Genomic DNA, 21,678 nt, shown 5'->3' on the forward strand with positions numbered 1-21,678 from the left:
CATTACAATTCAATCACTGATTTGAAGCTACACATTGACAATGACTGATTGTTGCAATATGTGAGCCGTTCACGCAGACACACACTGGTGCATTGGGCCGTGTTATTTTCACTCCCTAAACGTGTTCTGTAAAATCAATACTGAGCAGTTTTGCTCCGTTCCTCAGAGCTGAGGAGAATGTTTAAAATATAGATTCAACAAATTTTGCAGAAAATCCGGTGCCTCCAGAGTTTTGAACAGTAAAAGTCTGCTCTTCGCTCTTCTATGGTATTCCACTGTTTTGTTAGTAACTATGAACAAACGGATGCATTGGGCCTTAACATCTGAATATGAAATTTTCATGGCCCTGATGTGATGAAATGTATACCCATGAAAAAATCCCCGGAAGTTTATATATGATAGCTTATATATGATCTATGTGAAGGCACAACACAACAGCTTATTCAGTGATGCATAAGAGTTTGTATAAGTCTATTGGCCACACTACATATTAAGTTGTGATACTTTTTGTTCTTTTTAATCACATCCGCCGTGAAGGTTTTGTTTTCATCAGTGTTTGTTTGTTTATTTGTTTGTTTGTTTATTTGTGACCTGGGATACACAAAAACTACTCAACTAATTTCCATGAAACTTGGCAGAAGGATCCGGGTCAGGGAAGAACCCATTCAATTTTCAATTTTGGTGCAGATCAGGATCAGGGGGGTTGGATCCGGGGTTTTTTTTCACACTCTTTAACATTGTGAGAGAGCGTGTTTTTATGAGGCATTTTCACAGATTTCCCAGGGGATAATTAATGGATCTTGATTCAAATAAATCAGGCAGATTTACGGGACTGATTTCTATGAATGTGTGACATTTGGTGCAGCTAGATTGAACCTTGGCGGTGGAATGAGCTCTACTGAGTTCCATTCTAGTTTTGTCTGGGTTTGTTTGTTTGTTTGTTACCAGGATTATGCAAAAACCACTCAATCATTTCCATGAAACCTGATGGGAGGATTTGTTATAGGTCGGGGAAGAACTACTTAAATTTGGGTTGAGATGTGGATCAGGGGGTGGCTTCAGGAATTTCTTTCTCTTTTTAACATTCTCGCAATGTTTCAACATTTTCACTGATTTCTCAGCGAAATATTCATGGAGTTTGACGAAAATATTGTTATTATATACTGGGGGATATTAATGTTATGGTCATCAGCTCGACAGATGGGTTTCTCAGGGGAAAGAAAGAAAAAAAACCTTTCTGTGAGTTTCACACTCACAGCACAACACTTCCATCTCTCTCTCTGTCGAATTCACTCATACTCACTTGTCAAATTTCTCTCTCTCTCTCTCTCTCTCTCTCTCTCTCTCTCTCTCTCTCTCTCTCTCTCTCTCCTTCTCTCTCACAGGCTCACGACACATAATTGTGTGTTTTCACAAAGGGGAGAGAAGGAATGCGAGCCGCAGGCAAGCAGTGTCTGCACTGTGTTCCCTCGCACTAATCAATACATACCATTGGAACGGACAAAAAATAAATTAAGACATAAAGTGCATTAGGATTCTTATTTGTACATGACGTTTGTGCACAAGACTGTAAGGGAGAAGAAAATACTGCTTTGCAGCCACCATGAACATAACGTTTACAAGGTGCAATGTAATAATTGGCCTTATTTCTGAGTTAGAAATGAATTGTGGATGTGGTTTTAATAGAGACGGTTACGTAACATTCTTGAGAGCAGCATTTTCCTGTTATGTTCGGCTGCACTGTCAGTCATGGTGGAAAGAGTTGCAGCATATTCATGTGTAACGCAGCCATTTCTATATTGGCCACCAAGGGAATGATGTAGCCTTGTGACCTAGATACAGTATATGAGCATGGCACAGTTTCGCCAGGTGCGCGGGGCACAGCAGTCTCATTGTTTTTCTTTCTGGTACAAACCTTTTTAAATATTTTAAACACTTGTGAAAGTTTGATAGGTCCACGGACGGCAGTGACGACGAAGTGCCAAAAGACAGGATTGTTGCTGGGGAGGATATCCTATAATACTGAATGGTATTTTAGGTTAGGATAAAAACATGGCTGGGGTTGAATTGGTTGTTGGTTATCAATCAGTGGTCAGAAATCAAAATGATTGATATGGAATAAATAAAACAATCTTCTAGTGTCTTAATATTTTTATGTATGCATTGATGGATGGAAGAATGGCTGAATGGATGGATGGATGGATGGATGGATGGATGGATGTGGTGTCAGGGGACAGAATGAGGAGATGCTGACTTACTGGCATGAATCGTTCTAGTCTTAAAAGAGCTAATCAAACTATTATCTATAATATTTTTTATCAGGGAATCAGGGGATGAGACAGTGTCTGAATGACATAACACAACTTCCTTGGCATTGCATAACAGTTGCGGTGAGAGCAGCCTAATGATCGTCTGCACTCACACTGCAGCTGGACGTGTCCTAATTCTCATTTCTTGTCCCTCCTGTCCATCCCTCTTGTCCCACAGGTCTGATATTTCCTGAGCACTTCACTCTCTCTTCTGGTGCTAAGTCTGCTCCATGTCTGATCCACAGCTAACACAACTCCATTCTGAGGTGTCACACAGGAAGTCATGTGTCATCTTCCTCTATTGAACAGCTCATTGTCCATCTGGCCAGAAAGATATGGAGAAATAACAGAGATGATAAAAAAGATAATATCACCATTTTAATTAGTCCATGGGAAATGATTCAGTTATTAGCAGCACATTTATATGACAAATAATTCAGTGTTTGAAGGTTATATTAGTGGCTTTGGTAACAGCTGTTTTTGAAGATAGAAGCCAAACATGTATTATTATTTGTTACTTAGGGAATAAAACCAAAAAAGAGCCAAATCTAAACTATATTTTAGTATATTTTAATATACTAAAATATATTTTAATTCTCAATTATTTCTGATATTTAACATTTCATTGCTTTTGTATTGCTGACATACAGTGACCAACACATTCCCACTTACAGTCATTTTAGAGTCTCCATTTAACCTAACTCCTATCTGTCTTTGGACTGTGAGGAAACTGAAGTACCTGGAGAAGGACATGCAAACTCAGAATTCAAGTTTGAACCAAGAGCCCTCTTGCTGTTGGGCAAAGAAATTAATTCTCAAATACTAGAATAAAGACACAGTTACTGGACATAGGTAAAGGGCTGGAGCATAAAACGAGAAATAAGCAGATGTCATTCAGCAGAAGCAAACAAAGCTAAGTTCAAACAGGAAGAGTTTATCTCAACTATTTCACTCTCTCAGCCTCTTCTAATCTGCTGACTGTTTGGGCGTAGAAGGTAATCCAATCAGATTTTGATAGGATCTCAGTCAGCCTATCATGTCTTTGCTGTCAAACTCTGAATCGGCTCTCCTCTCCGTCTGCTGCCATTTCAGTGATTCGCTGCGTCCACTCATGTCCTCTCATTTAGATCCTCAACATTTTCTGGATCCCATCAACCACCACCAGTGTCTAGATCTGTGCCAAATAGACTCATTTATATCACATCACTTTCGGCTCTTATCATACCCCAAACATTTTTTCAATTGAAGTATCTCCTGATCTAAATACTTAGCTTAGGCGACTCAGTGATCGCCAGCATCTTAGCGGGGACTAAACCCTTTGATGAGAGTTACTGTCAGAAGCAAAGAAACTCCACTTTTAGCTTGAGGTGCAACAACGTGACTTGTGAACAGACCTGTAAAAGATGGGCAGCAGCAGTGGGAAGGGTTGGGCCAGTAAACGGATCATGTGCTTTTTAACAGTAGCAGATGAATTGAGTGTGTCGAGCGCATATCGCTTAACTAGACCTTCTGGCAAAAGCTTGCATTTTATACACAGTACATACACAGCAGCAACATCATACCACTTAATTACACTTAATTGTCTGCTCACAGGCTTCACTCCCTTCAAGGCACATTTCTTGTCAGAGCTCAGGGGGCAGGAAGATGTGACTGCCTCTTTCTGGGTTAGTTTGTGTCTCACTGCAACAGGTAGCTTGTGGATGGGTTTTTCACAGCCTTGCATCATCCTCAGCGTGGCGTTCATAAATGCATTCATGAGCGCAGATCTTTGTTTTTTTAATTTTTTAGTACGTAAAACTGAATTAGTAACCTGCAGCTTAAAAAGCACGGCGGCTGTTAGATGGGATAGAAAATATATTTGAAAATTCTGTCAAGTTGTAACAGAACTCAACAGTCAGTTGATTTGTAGTCTGTCATTCTCTGTTCTCTCGGGGCTTTAAATGCATGTTCAGTGACATCTCTAACACCAATGTTTTTTCCCTCTTTTCCCAGTTATCCGGCTGTCTGTGAGTTCCTACAGAGCAATAACCTATTATCAATTATTCGAGCGCATGAAGCACAAGATGCAGGGTATGTTATCCCTACAACACACCTGTACTAAAACAAAAATAGACACATATTGACACGTGTGAGAATGAGCTTCTCTTCTCTCTTTACCTCCTCCACCTGACTGCCTTGAAGCTACCGCATGTACCGCAAAAGTCAGACGACTGGATTTCCATCGCTCATCACCATCTTCTCAGCGCCAAACTACCTGGATGTTTACAACAACAAAGGTCAGAAAATGTCTTTGTTCGTTTTGTTGCTTTCGTTTGTTCCTGGATCAGATCATTTCCCCCCGAAGAATCACAGATAAACTAAGAGGAATTATTCCAGCTGAGAAAAAAAAGAATGAATATATATATATATATATATATGTATATATATATATATATATATATATATATATATATATATATATATGTATATGTATATGATATATGATATATAGGATATCAAAGGCAATATAAAGGCATGAGTATGGTCTGAAGAGATTCATTTAGTGAAGTAGATGTTTAAGCAGGAAAGAGAAAAGCCTGTGTTGAAAAAGAGAGTTGCCCAAACTCCAGTACCTTTGTAACGCCTGCACTTCTCTAACTTATAACTTTCCCTTTGTACAACTTGGTGTTGGAGAAAGAGACACAGTATGGGAAACAAATCTAAGAAAGATGTGATGTATGGGCTCCTCTGCGTTGTCCATAAAAACGCTTTTAACAGCACAAACTAGAGTGTTTGAGTTAATGTACGTGTGTTTAGCTTGTTAACGGGCATTAGAATGCATCAGGGAGCCCCCGTTCTGTTTGTGTTCTCCGACCTGTGTCTTGGTTGCCATGGGCTGTGGGAGATGGGGAGTGTGGGAGGGACTGTCTGCATCGCTGACTATCTCCATGTGGCTTTATCCCTCTTGATGTAACAGTGTCAGCGATCCCTGGCCTCAGCTGGGCCATCTGGCGGCTGAATGTCTCATTTTCTGCTCTCGCTCTCGCTCTGCACATACACAAGGGGGCTGTTTGTATAAATATGAAAACACCATCGAACATAATAAACATTTGAAGCATATATGAAATATTGCTGTGCATGTGGCTATGAGAGTATGCAATGAATAGATCCTGCACAGAGCACACTAAAAAACAAAGTGACAGTTGCTGTAAGGGTTGGTTCTGTTTACCATCTACCAAAAACTAGAAACAAAACCAAAAATGTTCTTGCTTTGGTCCATCGATACATCGCTGCCTATTGGACGACCAGCTAGACATGTTTTGGACTATAGCAATGTCCCTAAACAATATTTTTATTTTGATAAACTTACTCAAAACGTCTGTCTGAGTTTTTTTTTATCCATGATTGTAGCTCTACATTTTAATTCTTTATTTTATCATTTATTTTATTGACTTATGTGTCGGAAAAAAAGCTTTAAGAAGTATATGTCTATACTGATTTATCTGTGATAAAGACACATTTTCCAATAAAATCTGCGGATCAATATCTTGGTTCTGATTAATAAGTGCTTATGCCTCTTGTAATGAATTTATACTTTACAACCGTATATCTCATGTTTTAATGATGTTGTATAAAGGCAGCAGAGCTTATATATAGTACATCATGTAATCTTTGGTATTGTCTTTATCTTAAAGAAATCTTATTCACCTCAGCCTCTTTACTTAATAATGCTTGTAATGTAATGTCTCTGTAAAACTCAAATCCTTGACGCAACTATGAGACAATGAATCAAGATGGATTTTTTAGTTTTATTAAACATCATAGTATTATACTTTATACATACTTTTTTATTGTAAGAAATGTAATATAATCATGTACTAAATCTGTAACTACCAGGCTCTGCGATATTTATATCTGCTTCCCCACCAGCTGCTGTACTGAAGTATGAAAATAACGTCATGAACATCCGACAGTTCAACTGCTCCCCCCATCCCTACTGGCTGCCCAACTTTATGGACGTGTTCACCTGGTCTCTGCCATTTGTTGGAGAGAAGGGTATGACACCTGCTGATGTCTGTCTGGTGTTTTTAAGACAACACCACATCTTTATCTTTTAATTCTCTCTTCTCTCCATCTCTTCCCCATGCAGTCACAGAAATGCTGGTGAATGTGCTGAGCATCTGCTCTGATGATGAACTCATGATGAATGATGAAGACGAGATCATTGATGGTGAGAAGACTTGCAATTAACGATTGAATAATTAATTATTGATTTTTATCATCAGTGCATCACGAGTTCATTTCAGACTCCACAAAACTAAACAAACTCCTTCATGAGACGAGATGTGTACATTTCCCACTGTTCCCATCTGAACTCTTCACACTAAGCGTCTTCCTTTATCGAATGTGCCAAGTTAGTTGGAATTTTTCACCTCGCTTTCTCACTAAGAGGCAGAAAATCAGGCGTCAAATTATTCTCTTTTCCATGTGCTTCTACAAACTTATCACCTTTAAATACTGGCTCAAATTTAGTATTGTTGCAATGCATCTAATGTCCCCTTATGACACAGCATTTAAACTCACCAGATTTTGAGTTTTTTCATGCACTCATTAATATCAATCCCCTAAATCTGCAGGATCTTTTCATCAAAAAACTCTCACAATGTTTAAGAAAGTGACACAAAATCCAGATACAGGCTATGAGGAGTCATGTGGGAACAGAAATAGTGTCTAATGCATTACAGCAGCCCAAATTACCAGTAAAATATTGTTATTTTCCAAATTACCACGAAACACATGAAATCATGTTTTAGTTATTATTACTTGTATGATTATTTCATGCATCCTAAAACCCAACATACACAAAAGCATATAATGACAATGCATTAATTTTCTTTGCAGCCAATGCAGCTGCTGCACGTAAGGAGGTGATCAAGAACAAGATCCGAGCTATTGGGAAAATGGCCAACATGTTCAAAGTTCTCAGGTAAAATCTATCTTTGTGTACGAGACTGTAAGAATGAGTGTACAGTGTTTTTTTCAGATTTGGAATCTGTATTGGTTTTTTCGTGTGTGTACATGGACATGAATAGAGGGAGTGGATGTGTTGTCAGAGTGAAGTATGAAGTATCTTTTTTCTTCTAGTTTGATCAAGGTTCAGCAAAGTTTTCTGGCCTGTTTGCGTGTGTCTGTGTTTCCTGCAGAGAGGAGAGTGAAAATGTGTTGACGCTGAAGGGCCTGACGCCCACTGGCATGCTGCCGAGCGGGGTTCTCTCTGGAGGCAGACAGACACTGCAGAGCGGTGAGCTCAAGGCTCAGCATAAGCCTTTCCTCCATCATTTCCTCCATCTTTCAGTTCCTTCCTCTCTCCTTCTCTTTCTCTCTCTCTCTGTCTTCAATGCAGAGCTGCCAGCAACCTTTGTGTTTTACCATATTTATCAATTTTCTACTCACTTTTAGGCAACTAAAAGAAGATCCTCGTGTTGCAGAGTTGACCGAAAGTGTTTTTCTTTTGAAAACGCTGATATTGATATGCCTGGTGTCCACACTACTCCTAGAGCTGCTGAAATGGAGAAGTTTGAAAACGCTGCTGGCCCAGTTTTAGTTTGAATACTCCGGGGATGTGATTTGGGGCGTACGTGCAGGAACAGAGATGTTTGGAAACGATGACATAGACATTCACAAACTCTTGCTGACTGGGTCTTTTAGGTAATGACATAGCCTTCCCTTATTCGTCAGGCTAAAAAAGTCCACCATGCAGAAATGCAGAAGACTATACAACAATGATGCTATAAAAACCGAGAACACTTCAACAACAGCAGACCAGGGACCTTTTTGGGGGGGTATATTTAGACCCTGGTCCCTGTGGTGGTAGCGCAAGAAGGATCCTGCAAAGGTTCCTAGTTGAAAAGCGTTTCCATCATAGTACCAGACAATGTGGATAGAAATAGGTAAAACAAACTCACCCTCATAACCCTTGTCTTACAGGTTCTTACAGCTCAAGTGTTAACAAACAATTGTCTCTTTACACAAACAGGTGACAGAACATGTGAATTCACTTGGAATTCTATTTCTCACCGTCTCAAGTCTATTATCTGCTTTTTAGTTGTACCTTGGTCGATCAACTCCGAGAAAAGTGTCAGTCTGTCTTTAGCTCTCTGGATCTTCTCCAGCTCTTTACCTCAGCACTGAGCCACTTCACATGAACAACACAAGCATCCAAAAAGAGCCCAGATTCTATTCAGTGTTTAAATCAACAAGTATTTTCAAATCAAGGTTTATGCTTGTGGTATCCGTGACTGTGTCACTACCCGTGTGCTGACAGCAGCAATACAAAGAACTTTCATTGAGATATTATTACATTTTTTTGAAATCATAAAAAATCCTTTTAAAATAACGCCAGACAAATGTATTTCTGTCCTCTGCTCTATCTATTACTCTTTCCATCTCAATATCTCTGTCACTCACTCTGTTTGTTATTTTCATTTCTTTTTTTGAACCCCATGTTTGACATGAATTATTTTAGCATTAATGCACGCGGCTCCTCTGGGTTTGGCTGTATTGCCGGTGAACATGTGTATCTCATCTAACCTGAAACGAGCCGCCTTCACGCCGGGGCCGCATTTTTTACATTTGCATGGCTTTGTCATGAGTAACCTGCTCCCCCTCCTCCCCCTCAGCCACCATTGAAGCCATTGAAGCCATCGAGCCGCATGATGAGGACGGAGAAGGTAAATCCGTGCTCCTCCTCCAACCCATACGAAAACACACATCTCTTGCTGCAGAGGCCACCTGCCACCGACAAGTTCATGCACTCAACAACTCACATAATAAAGACTCAATCAAGCGACATTTCATAGGGCCAGCACTTTACTTTGCAGTATTCATTAAAACAGAAATTCTACTAAATGAGTGGATTAAAAATTTTAGAGCGTGAGGATTATTTTAGAGTGGATGAAGATACTTTTTAAAACTAGAATAGTACTCAGTAGAGTGCATACGTCTGCCACGGCCCAACAGTCCCCTTCAATTTAATGAAGCTGCACATTCATAGATATCAGTTCCCTAAAAAAATGTTTAATCAAGATTCAATATTATCATATTGAATTATTTTCTGGCAAATCTGGGAAAATGTGAAAAGAAAAAACAAGGCCCTGTCTCGCATTGTTAAAGGAAGTTATAGGGAAGAGATTCCTGGATCAGCCCTAACATCATGTGACCCTGCTAACAAACCAACAGAAACCTAACTGACTAAAAATGTGAATTTAAATGAGATAAATGGGGTTTCTTTGTAACATAGGCATGCACAGTAATAATTATCAAAGAATGCTTCCTGGCTGGTGAAAGGGAAAAATAACTTACATTCGACCGTATTTGCAGGATGGGAAGCTGGTGAGGGATCATGATCTTGTCGCTGTTTGGTCGCACATGTGCTGCGGGGCCAGGGAACAGAGAAAATAACGTGAATAGTTGGACAATCAGTGCATTCTACCTTCCAGACTAATGAAAAGAGGTCACAAGGTTTAACCCTAACCGTAACACTAGAAAATAAATGCAAATTAAGAAAAGGGAAAAGCTTTTTAAGGTTTGAGGGAACGTTCATAATAAATTTAAACACTGCAAAGTCAAGTGCTGCTAAGAGATGCATGATTAAAATACTTCATTGTTTGGGTTTGGCTTGTAAATGGCCTCCATCTGGTTCTAAAAAGTGTTGCATGCACAAGAACAGGAAACAGAATCATCAACATGAAATATGCATCTTGAAGCCTCAGCTCCTTGTGACATGCCGAAGGTAATCATTGCTCACTAACCAAGATCGCCCATGATGAGACAGCGACCATAACCATCACAAGTACTTTTTTTTATTTAAATGCATATTTTATTTAAAATATTTAGCAGGATGGAAAACATTGGCCATGGTTGTTTTTTTACACATTGAGAGTCAAAGTTCATTTTCTTGCTATCATATGTGTCTGGATAATTTAGGAAATAATAGAATACAAATATTTCAAGTTACAAGCGACTACTGGATTGTGGAAACTGGGGGTGGACATGTAAGGTGAGGATATCAGTTGATGGACATGAGGTTGTTTTAGTCTATTTCTACATATGTCAACTTGCACCATCTACAGGAAAATAACCATTGCACTACCGGGCCATCCTGCCGATGTTGCCTCCTAAAAACTAAAGAAGCTTTATTTCATTTGAACAATTGACAACTACGACTGAAATGTTTTGCTTTTTTTAGAGTTTTTGTCTGTGGTGTCAACTTTATATGATATATATTTGAAATATCAAAGTCTGACATTTCATCTTAAGCTTCTTCTTTGCCCTGTCACTAATGTCAACTGCAGGAATGACTGAACAGCTTATATGGGTAACATGTGAAAAAAATACATTTTAAAGCATCATATAATATATTTTATACGTATATCTGTCATTGAAATAGGCTCAGTTGTCGTCTTTGGTGACAATGCCTCTGAATTGTGTGGTATTATTTTTATTCAAAAGCGTGGTAGTTCAGTTTCAGGACCTATTGACATCATGTTCCGATTTTGTAATGCCTTCACTCAAAATATCAGGAATATTATCAGCTTCATCCCTTTTTACGTGTCTTCTCTTTGCAGCGATCCGTGGCTTCTCTCCCCAGCACAAGATCAACAGCTTTGAAGAGGCCAAGGGCCTGGACCGCATCAACGAGCGCATGCCACCTCGCAGGGATGGGGTGAACCATGTGGGTCAATCCATGGGGAAGATGAATATGTCGGAGGCAAATGGCACGGATGACAACAGCAACATCCAGTGATGGGCTATCTGAGCCTCAGAACTGTGCCGCTGTTGCGCTGCGCAGCAAGACATTGCCAAATCGGGAATTCAGGCCTCAGAGCATCGAAATCAAACAGGCCCAAAGACAGAACATGAAATCTGCAGCAAATCTAAAACGAGCAAAAAAGGGTCATTTTTTCCATGACAGTGTCATTGCACGGTTGGGGGAGGGGGGAGCTGGGGTTTACGGTAGACGGCAGGGGGGTGAGTGGAGGCCAGCAGGCTGCAGCTTGTCTGGGAAACATGTGATTTAAAGTCGTCTCTGCCTGTTGTTCCCTTTTGTCAGTTCAATTACAGACTGAATTGTTGGGGGCTGTGTTGTTCTGAGCGCTGACAAATGGCTGCTCCGTCCTGACAGGGCCTGACAGAAGGCATAACTGCAGTATCCATGCCACACAAATCATTTTACTATTTTCTAAAGTGTTTATTATTATAGATCACTCACAAATTCACTTCTGAGCAACATAATCTTGTTTACCTACTTGTTTTGCTAGTATTACCAAGTCACGCCACTTTGTGAGACAGAAAGCAAAAAAGAAACAAACTGTATACCTTTGAAAAACTTGCAGCGCAATCTTACCAGTGGACTTTAATTTATTGATTTACCTTGGTATAAGATGCCACCATCTTCCTAACCAGCAAAGCCACTGCAATCTAATATCAATCTCCAACGTATGTCTCAGTGAACTCCTTTCCTCTCCTCCCTTATTATCAGTCATCTCCTAGCTAGAAATAACTTGGAGGGGATGAGGGAACAAAGGGAGGGGACGAAAGGAGTAGTAGTCAAATTTGAGTCTGATTCTTCCTGTGGGTTCCTCAGCAGATGAAACCCTGAGATTTAACATCTGAAATTTGTTCCAAAAAGGACCACAACGTCCCATATGAAGACGAATCTCCATCCAAACTCAGAGGATTAGTATTTCATCCAGAACATCCACAAAGTTATTTTCTTCCTCTCCACTAATTATTCAAGCCTCAGAGAAGCATGGCATTTGATCGAGCTATACCTCACACATTTCGCAATTCTCTTTCTGGAAAGTATATACTGAAGGAGGCTTTGAATCATGGTCTTCTCTGCATTGCTATGAATGGCAACAAAGCGGCATTTAACGCCTATTTCTGCAACACGGGTGGGGGGTGGGGGGGGGGGGGGAGATTTTGAACTCTGGGACATCCTCTGCTGTCACACACTACCTGATTATTTCTCACCTGCTTGTTGTTAAAGAGAAAGTAAAAGAATATGTGCAGTCATCAAGTACACATTTTTCCGCCTTTGACTTTTTTGCACTTTTTGCTGTGCGACCGATTCAGTGAGATGCGATGCAGAGGAGCTACACAACGTAATAGAACTGAGTGAGAAGGGAATTCTACTAATTTGTGATTTAGCAAAAATTGAAATATGTTTTTGTTTGAAGAGAATTTAACAACCACACATTGTCTCATTTGGAATATATCCTGAAATGTATTGAATGGATTTGAAAAATGCTTCTAGACTAAAATTTTGTTAATGAATGCTACTTTTGAGAAAAAAAAAATATTAATGTTGATGTAGTCGGAAGTCCTTCCCTCTTGAAAACTAAGCACAGTGTAGACAGGGCAATCCAATATTGCATTTAAGTGTGTTAATCACTATGATTTCTTGTTTTTCAATCAAATTTTCTAGGCTACACTAATGTTAGTTGAGAAACAGGCTGAGAAAAGCACCCACACTGTGATTCAAATATCCAAACATAAACTAACGTGTCAAAATCCTTTGATGAGAAGTCGGTTCATCAGAAAATGCCAAGTGGCACTGAAAGGGTTTCTTTTGACTGATAGAGGAAGAGAAAAGAAACGAATGAAAAACAGGAAACATCCCGTTTCTTTCAAAATACGCAGTTTGGGAAAGTTGACATACCCCAACACACACTATCACATACATTTCTAGAATTTCCTTTCATGCATCAATATTTTTTCTACCTTATTTTCCATCTTTCTATTTAAAGATGAAGGTATGACAAGAGAGGATGGACAGGCGATTTTTAACACAGCATTTATGGTACGGAACGCATCAATGCATGCAGTTAAGTTCCTAATTGTTACGTGAGATTATAATTGTGATAGTTGTGTTTCAAATAGTAAACTTGAATTCTTTTATTTTTTTGAATTATGTTTGTTGTTTTATTTGTCTTGTTTTACAGATTTTTTAAATAGGCTTCCTTTGATTGTTCTGTCAATTTTTTTCATTCTGTTATTTATTACCACTGCTTTTAATTTTATATTGATTTATCGTATGAAGAGACGTGAAGCCTTGTGTTTTTTTTCTTTCTGTTGTACTGATGTACAGAAAATGTTCAATAGTGTGAATGAATATAATCTCAGTGAAAAGCAACTTTCAGGCTGCCAAAGCATGATAGCATGGTTTTCAGATGTAAATGAAATGGACACAAAGAAAATCATGTGTCGCACTAACATTTAACAGGAAACATTGTACTCTGGTTCTATTTACTGCTGATATTATTATTGTTACAATTTAGCTTATGGTTATTTTCCCTCCTCTGTTTCTGGTTCTTGTATGGTCAACATGCATATTTCAACAAACAAGTATAATGGATTTTATCTTGCAACATTTTTTATTATCTATGGAAATATGTTTTGGCATTTGACTTCCTAAACAATACACACATTGTAAGCATGCCCTATGGGACAAATCACATTTTTTTACTATTGAATAAAATATGCATGAACAAAAATACGTTGCACCGTTTCCTTCTCCCGGGTGGAAGTATTAATGCTTATGTTAGCTTTCTGTCTGACATCCAGATACAAACCCTCAATAAATAAAATAATAAGGGGCTACTTGTGCTCAGCGTAGTCAACCAAGAACCTGATCTCGGTATCAGTAGGTAAATAGACAGATAGATGAATAGACAGATAGATATGAATGCCTGGATGGATGGATGGATGGATGAATAACTCACTGCATAGACTGACTAAAGATGGACCCAAAAATGGAAGCCTCCAGTGTCTTGTTCGCCCCCTGGTGGCTGGTTAAACTATAGTTCAAAAGCCTTGCCTCCTCTATGTTAGTGGATGGGACATTTAACAAAATAAAGTCCAAAAACGCATCAAAAGTTTACTTCTTACGGATGGTTTTAGGTAGTTCTCACCAGTAGGTTTGGTATTAAGTACTCGATATTATAAAACAAGGTAAAACATCATGATTGACATAACTGAGACTGACTCACGATTGGTCGATTGCGTGCATAGGTGCGACCTTGATATAGTGGCTCCAGTGTGAAGACTCTGGTGTCAATAGCGTCTTTGCTACAAGATGTCAGCGTTCATATCCAGGATATTATGGGTAGTGGCAGGAAGTGGAGAAGTCCATCTTTATATACAGTCTATGCTTCATAGCCACTGCACTTGCATACATCACAAGCAAAATATCTTAAATGCAGCAGCAGCTTTACTAGACACTTGCTAACAAACACAAATCCAGGTGAATAACAGAACAAGGTTTTCTCGAGATTTCAGACCTCGAAAACTTAAATTAGTGTTCAAATCACTCAATTTATTAGACAACAAAAAGAGTAATGAGCCAGTGAATACTAAAAACACTTGTTTGCCTTGAACTACAAACTAAACCTGTTTTCATATACATGTGCACCCATCCCGAAGCACTGGCGGCAAATTAACATAGCTGAAAGGCTGAGTTACATAGTTAGGTATATTCCTGCTTTGCATATTTATAACAGGTTGAGGTACTGTAGATGGCCGCCAACATTGAGTCTGGTTCTGCTCGAGGTTTCTTCCAGGTAATTCGAGAGTTTTTTCTCTCCACAGTCACAAAAGTGCTGCTAATTGTGGGAACATGAAAGAGAACCTGTGGACGCCTTCAGTTGTCATAAAAACTAAAAAGGTGTTTAGTTTGTCCAGTCTGGGCTACTGTAAAAAACATGGCAGCCTCCGTAGAGAGGTCCTGCTCCTGATGTAAATATAAAGTATTAAAATATACAATATTTTAAGGTAAAGTATTTAAGTATAAAGGGCCCATTCTAGGGTAAAGAAAGCAACAATTCGTACAATTTAGATGAAACACACTAGTTAAAACATCACTAGGATTATTTTATATTCAGTTTCTGCCAATAGATCCCTTTCACCTATAAATCTTACACACTGAACCTTTAAGTTTGGAATTTTTTGTATAATATTAATAATAATAATGCAATTACTAATAATAAAATTACTACTCATAATAATACACATACACATACAAATGATTTTGTTGTGAATATGCTTTCATCTAAAAAGACAGATTTCAGACCTCACTCCACAGGAAATGACGTGTTGTCACGGCTCCAACGGCTCAGTGTATTTCAGCTGTGGCCCTTTAAACTCAGCGGAATCTAAAAAGAACACAAGTCTCCAAACGGCCCGTCCTCAGACTCACGTCTTTTTAAAAAGAAAAACCATGGCTCAGCTGCAGGCCTGTTCTCCGCCTGACGCCGTCCACCGCCGCCTGCTCCCCGGACAGTGAGCTGCCGCAGCCTTGGACCCAGCTGAACCGTTACGCAGCTGTCAGCGGGCTAAGCTAATCGGCTAACCGGGGCCGCGTCGCCGTATGCTCGCACTGACGCACGTTGCACCGGGGACAGAGCTCCGCAGACAGCGACCAGTGTCGGCCTAACAGCCCCAGTAAGGTGACGGGGACATGGACAAGGCGGAGGCGGACCGGCTGATCGAGAAGGCCAAGCTGTGTCTGCGGTCGGGGCGGAAGGACAAGGCGCTGCAGCTGCTGCACGAAGCCCAGAATATTTACCCCAGCACCCGGGCCAGAGGTAACATTAGCCGCCTGCTAACGCTGCAGCGCTATGTCAAGCTAACCCGGCTCCAGTGACTGACCTACTCATATGTTTGCACATCTCAGAACATCGTTATTTTCAGATTGGTATTTATTTAACATTATTTAAGGCTGTTTGTTCAGGATACTGCAGGGATTTATTACTGCTCCATTGCTGCAGTTCACAGACGGACAGTGAGGAGGCGCTGTGTGTTAATCCCATCGTTTCTCTGCCTGATTACTTATCAATAAACGTTATTCTCACCTGTATATTTAACGAGATCCTGCACAGTTACACGTGTTTCTGTGCTATAAACTGAATTATATAGCTGAACTTTGATGAAACACATTCATTCTGGTTTTTAATATCACATTTACTAGCAAGTGTATTAAAATAAATCTACATATATGGGTGAAACATGGCTCACAACGCCACCTAGTGTTTAAAATCATCTTGGAGCTTGAAGGGCCAATGCTTATGTGGAGTCAATAAAAATTATACATGTATGTATGAATGTATATATGTGTGAAAATGTTAAATGATCAAAGGTGGGTGGCCCTGAATCTGAACCAAGATAACTTGGCTAGAGGAATTTTTTTTTAAATTTCCAGCGAGATGCAGTTAAACCTTAATCTTTAAAATATTTCTTTAGGCCCTTTGAACACAACATGCACGGGGCAGTAAGTGTCAGTCTCAATGTGATTTTGCATATATTGTGCGAGGGAAGACTTTTTGTTGTTGGTGTATACTGCATGGTCAATATCACTCTGCTCATACTATAAATATGTGTGTCAGGAGAAAGGATGAATAAACACGTGGACTTCTGTTCATTCTGGATGTTCTGTCATGCTGAGTGCTAGGAATCACTCAGGGCAGGGTGATAAAACAGTATCAATAATTATTTCAGTATAGTTTTCATCAATAGCCATATAACAGTCCAATATCTATTGATATAATGATATAGTGAGAAGGTATAACACATAATTGATGACATAATAAAAACTACAACCTTCACTCAGGAACAAAATCAGTCTTTAAATTTAAAATAAATAATAATGTGACATTTATAGTAATTATCAATATCGACTGATATGACAATGATTGTTTTCAAATGATTTTTGACCGTATCTCCCAGCCCTAGAATGGAAGAAATGATTATAGTATGAAAATTATGTTGAGCAAATACTATGCCCTTCAGCTTCACCAACTTTTGGAGCAGTTTGTTTGACAGTGCTCTCCACCACCATCAAGACAACACCGTGGGAAGAATTTCAAGAATTGTCGACCGAACTCTGACACTCTTCTCTGTCTGTAGTGCTGATAGATGCCATAGTAAGGAATGGAAGCAGTGAAGCCCCGGAAACAAACCACGTGCCCCCACCAACGGGCTGGAGAGACGAGGACATCAGAAACTGTGATGCGAGTGGTGACGAAAAGAAGACCTACACCGAGGATCAGCGACACGGTGTTCTCAGGTGAACGGGGACTCTATTCTTTCACATTTGTCTTTAACACTCATGAGAGTCTGATCTCTGTCATTGCTCGGCACCACATCCCAGCTGCCAACATGTTAATGGTTCAGTTTTCCAGTATCAGCATCGGATCAGTGCAGCCCCACCTTGCATGTAGATATAATATTGACTGTTGGATGGAGCTCCCTGTAAATGTCCATGTAACTACCACGTGAAGATGTTCACTAACATTACTTTCTTATTGCAGGATAAAGAATTGCAAGGATTTTTATGAAATCCTGGGTGTTACCAAAAATGCCTGCGATGAAGATTTGAAGAAGGCGTACAGGAAGTTGGCCCTCAAGTTTCACCCTGACAAGAACTTTGCCCCGGGAGCCACAGATGCTTTCAAAGGTTTTAACAAAAACCTTATTTTTGTGTGACTGGTTTCAACCATAATATTGAACATTGCTCTCATTTAATGAAAAGACTCAACTGATCCCACAATAATATCCTAGAATATATTATTTCCTCAGTTAACCACCATTCACCGAAGGCTGACCTCCCAGTCAGTTCAAGAGCAGCATTCTCATGCTTGTTGTATCTTGTTTAAACCAACCTCAGCAGGGCAGAGGCTCTAAGCTTGGTCACTTTATTTTACCAGTTTTAATCCTGTTTATGAATTCTGTGTTGAGCTTAGGTTCAAAGAGAGATATGACAGAGAGATGCTGCACAAGGTGAAAGGGACAAATGCGTGTCAGTTTTCTGAAAAGAGCCCCGTCAGCAGTTCCAGGCAGCAGTAATGCTTGTAATACACATCAGCTAATTTAGGTCCAACTTCAAACAGCTTCTCAAAGTCATAACTCAGACAAAACTGAATTCTGATGTCCATTGCCAATAATATACATAAAGAAGGTTAGAAATCAGAAAAAAATTCGTATAACTTCAGAACTTGCATTAGAATCATTGTATACATGATACATCTTTATCTAGATCTTCATCTTCTCTCTCTCTCCCAACAGCAATAGGAAATGCATATGCAGTACTGAGCAATCCAGAAAAGAGGCAACAGTATGATCAGTATGGAGACCAGTCTGCAGCTTCAAACACACCCCAACCATCCAGCCACAGTCGCCACGGACACTACCGAAGCTTCAACAGAGACTTTGAGGCCGACATTTCCCCAGAGGAGCTCTTTAACATTTTCTTTGGAGGCAGGTTTCCCACAGGTGAGTTGTGTAGGATTTATTATTGTGTCAGTCTTGTTTTGGATTGTTGCTGTTAGCCACTCTGAAAACATATTATCTGCGGTCTTGTTTAGAAGTGTAGATGTTCTAGAACTGTGTGTCTCTCTCCACAGGAAACATCCACGTGTACACCAACCAGGGAGCCTCCTACTCTCAGTTCTATCAGCCTCGTCGTCGACGTGCTTATGAAAGGCGCGAGGAGGTGGTGGAAGACAACCAGAGTCAGGTCAGTGACTCACTGAACAAAAAGATAAATCCCTTTTTCGACAGCCACAATGTTATATTGAGTGTTATATTGTGATCCTCCTGTGGAGATCCTAATCATTAATGTGCAGTGGTGAAATGAGGTTTTTGATCATGCTTTTAACATGGCTGCAGTCGATAACCATTTATTTAATGTCACTCATTTACTTGACTCATAACCGAAGTGCTTTTACTGCTGTGCAACCTCACAGTTCTCTTTAAAGACACAGAAGTACCACGCTGGCATGGACACAGAGTATCAGTGCGGCCTACATAAAGTGTTACATGCTTTGTAATCTGTGCTGATTTTTCTCTCTTCCCACAGAACACCTTCACAGCGCTCCTGCAGCTTCTCCCCGTGCTTGTGCTAATCCTCATATCAGTGTTTACTCAGATGATGGCCAGTACCCCACCCTACAGTCTCTTCTATAAGCCGTGAGTCTGCCGCAGCATCGGCGTTACCTTGGTGACATTTAAATAAAACCACTTGGGTTCCACCACCATTGACGCCATTATTGCACTGCATAAATGTAAATGATGTGGTTGGGTTTCAGGGCCTTGGGGCTGGTGGTGTCCAGGGAAACTCAGCACATGGGCGTACCGTACTACGTGGATAAAAGTTTTGAGAAGGAATACCGCGGAGCTGCGCTGGATGAACTCGAGCAAACAATTGAGAGTGACTATATTGAACACCTGCAGAACAGCTGCTGGAAAGAGAAACAGCAGAGTAAGTGAGCAGCTCACTGGGCTGACACGAGGAGTCTGTTCTAGTTACAGTGAATTCTTGATTCATGTGAAATCTCTTTATATTGTTTCCTGTGAGAGAAGTAGATGCTTAATTTGTATCCGTGGATTAAACTAAGGTTTTAGCAGGTGGATTTTGTAAATGTTGGTCATGGCTGCTGGTTATAACGTCGTATTCCCTGTAGAGATGCGGGCGTGGGTCTTTCAATATAACCCTCTGTCATCAGTTGTTTGATCCAGACCTTTGGACTTTTCAGTTTAGTCTGATCCAAAATATGAGGTGTGAAAGGTTCCTCGAATCACAGTCCGACCCAAGACGTAGTCCGACCAAAAGAGCTGGTCTCAGTCCAGATAAAACTGAACTATACTTTGGTTCCTTAGACTTTTGGACCAATTGCAGGATGTTGAGACAGCAATAAACAATAGAAGAAGAAGAAGAAGTGGCAGCGGAAGCAGCTCGCAGGATTGGATGCTGTCTTTGCCCCCGTCGATATTATGTTTGAACGACGAGGATGTTCATATGAACAAGTGTTGAGTGTTGTGCCTGAAGTTGTTGATGCGATACCGCAATGATATTACTGTTGCAACGAAATGAAGGAATGTACCAGTGTGTAGAAGTGTAAAAACATTTTCTGTCTTTCTCTCCGTTTCAGAGTCCGACTTGGCAAACCTCGGACAACTTTACCGTGATGAGCGTTTGAAGCAGAAGGCCGAGTCCATGAGGCTGGACAACTGTGACAAGCTGCATCGGCTGGTCGGCCGTCAAAGAGGCAAATGAGGACTGTTTCGGGAGCAGAGCACGTTTCTTTACAGACTTTACAACAGTGCATATTACTGAAGTGTGTAATTTATCCAATCTGGCCACTTTGTAAAGAAATCTCCGTGGGTACAGCGCAGTCAGTGGGAGATTATGCCACTGGAAACAATGTGCCTTCTCTCCTGTTGGACGGTAGAAATGAAGAGTTGCATGTGGGCTGTCTGATGGTAGCAGCATTGCGTGCAGACTCACTGTTGCAGTGCGTATGATGTGTCAGAGCCTTTAAACTTTCTTATAGAAACGGCATGACACACCGAGTCTCCCTTTGGGGTTCTGAAAGCAGTTGTATGTTCACACACACACGTTTTATTTGTTTAGGTTTTGTAGTTATTTATTGTCTTGAATGTTTTTTGTGTTCTCATTTAAATCTTAGGTATTTATTTAATAGTTAACTGAGTGAATGTTACTACTGAGCATCTTGGCTCATGTTGTTTTTCTGTAGGAAGTAACTAGGAACAATAATTTAAATAATACGGTCATCTTAAAAGAAATGGGAGAGCTTCTGTACTGTGACGTGACGGAGGAGTCAAATCAGATGTTAGATAGGATACTGTGGTTAATCAGGCAATTTGACTTCTGGGACTATAGAAATAAAGGAGCACACAGTAGGGAAACATTTTACAAAACATAACCACATATTTCTGATCGATGTATTTTGCCAAAAAAACTAGGCTTTCTTCTACAGTAGAGCTTCCTGCTCCTCGCACGACTGCTTCCATACGCGTTCGGTTGTTTAGCTTCTTCCATTGGAGAACGATTCGTTTGAGGTTCAAGTTTGAGAAATGACTGTTGTGTGTCGTTAGACGTAATTTTGATCTGGCACAAGCAGCTTGGTTCAGCCAAAAAGACCCCCCCCCACACACACACACACACACACACACACACACACACACACACACACACACACACACACACACACACACACACCTGTGATGTTACTGGGGCTTTAGTGTCATGCAATACCTTCCTTTCAGTAACCATGCAGAAGTTAACATATTGCGCCAGGAAAATAAAAAGCTTTTCATGTCAAATTTCTAAATATTTTATAAACCCTGCACCTTTTTATTTATATAATGTTTTATATAAAAAAAGAGAGACTGTGTTTTAAAATCCAAACAGTATTAACAGTTAGTCCCGCAGCTAGAACTGTGACTTTTACTGATCTTGTCATTAGTAGGACACTAACTTTGTGAAGTAGTTAATTCTTTAAATCAAACCCTCAACAGACATGAAGACTGG

General features: G+C 40.0%; 2 protein-coding genes across 3 annotated transcripts in view; both read left to right on the forward strand.

Moving 5' to 3' along the window:
* ppp3ca (protein phosphatase 3, catalytic subunit, alpha isozyme) overlaps positions 1–13,840 on the forward strand; it is a 28,085-nt gene extending 14,245 nt beyond the window's left edge. Inside the window, exons 7-14 of one of the 2 annotated variants that reach the window (XM_034606254.1) lie at positions 4,302–4,379; positions 4,491–4,585; positions 6,219–6,344; positions 6,439–6,519; positions 7,191–7,275; positions 7,493–7,590; positions 8,969–9,019; positions 10,916–13,840. In XM_034606254.1, the coding sequence (XP_034462145.1) occupies positions 4,302–4,379; positions 4,491–4,585; positions 6,219–6,344; positions 6,439–6,519; positions 7,191–7,275; positions 7,493–7,590; positions 8,969–9,019; positions 10,916–11,094 (793 nt within the window). In that variant the 3' untranslated portion in view covers positions 11,095–13,840. The remainder of the gene's footprint in view (positions 1–4,301; positions 4,380–4,490; positions 4,586–6,218; positions 6,345–6,438; positions 6,520–7,190; positions 7,276–7,492; positions 7,591–8,968; positions 9,020–10,915) is intronic. The other variant, XM_034606255.1, reaches the window with a different exon arrangement.
* A 1,590-nt stretch (positions 13,841–15,430) lies between these two features.
* On the forward strand, positions 15,431–20,574 carry dnajc18 (DnaJ (Hsp40) homolog, subfamily C, member 18). Its single transcript, XM_034606256.1, has 8 exons — positions 15,431–15,934; positions 17,253–17,412; positions 17,657–17,802; positions 18,411–18,617; positions 18,749–18,861; positions 19,204–19,313; positions 19,433–19,605; positions 20,276–20,574. Exons 1-8 carry the CDS (start codon positions 15,808–15,810, stop codon positions 20,398–20,400), a joined length of 1,161 nt encoding a protein of 386 aa, XP_034462147.1. The 5' UTR covers positions 15,431–15,807; the 3' UTR covers positions 20,401–20,574.
* The last annotated feature ends 1,104 nt before the right edge of the window (positions 20,575–21,678 follow it).

Source organism: Hippoglossus hippoglossus, chromosome 14, assembly GCF_009819705.1.
Source record: "Hippoglossus hippoglossus isolate fHipHip1 chromosome 14, fHipHip1.pri, whole genome shotgun sequence".
In the NCBI taxonomy this organism is placed as follows: domain Eukaryota; kingdom Metazoa; phylum Chordata; class Actinopteri; order Pleuronectiformes; family Pleuronectidae; genus Hippoglossus; species Hippoglossus hippoglossus.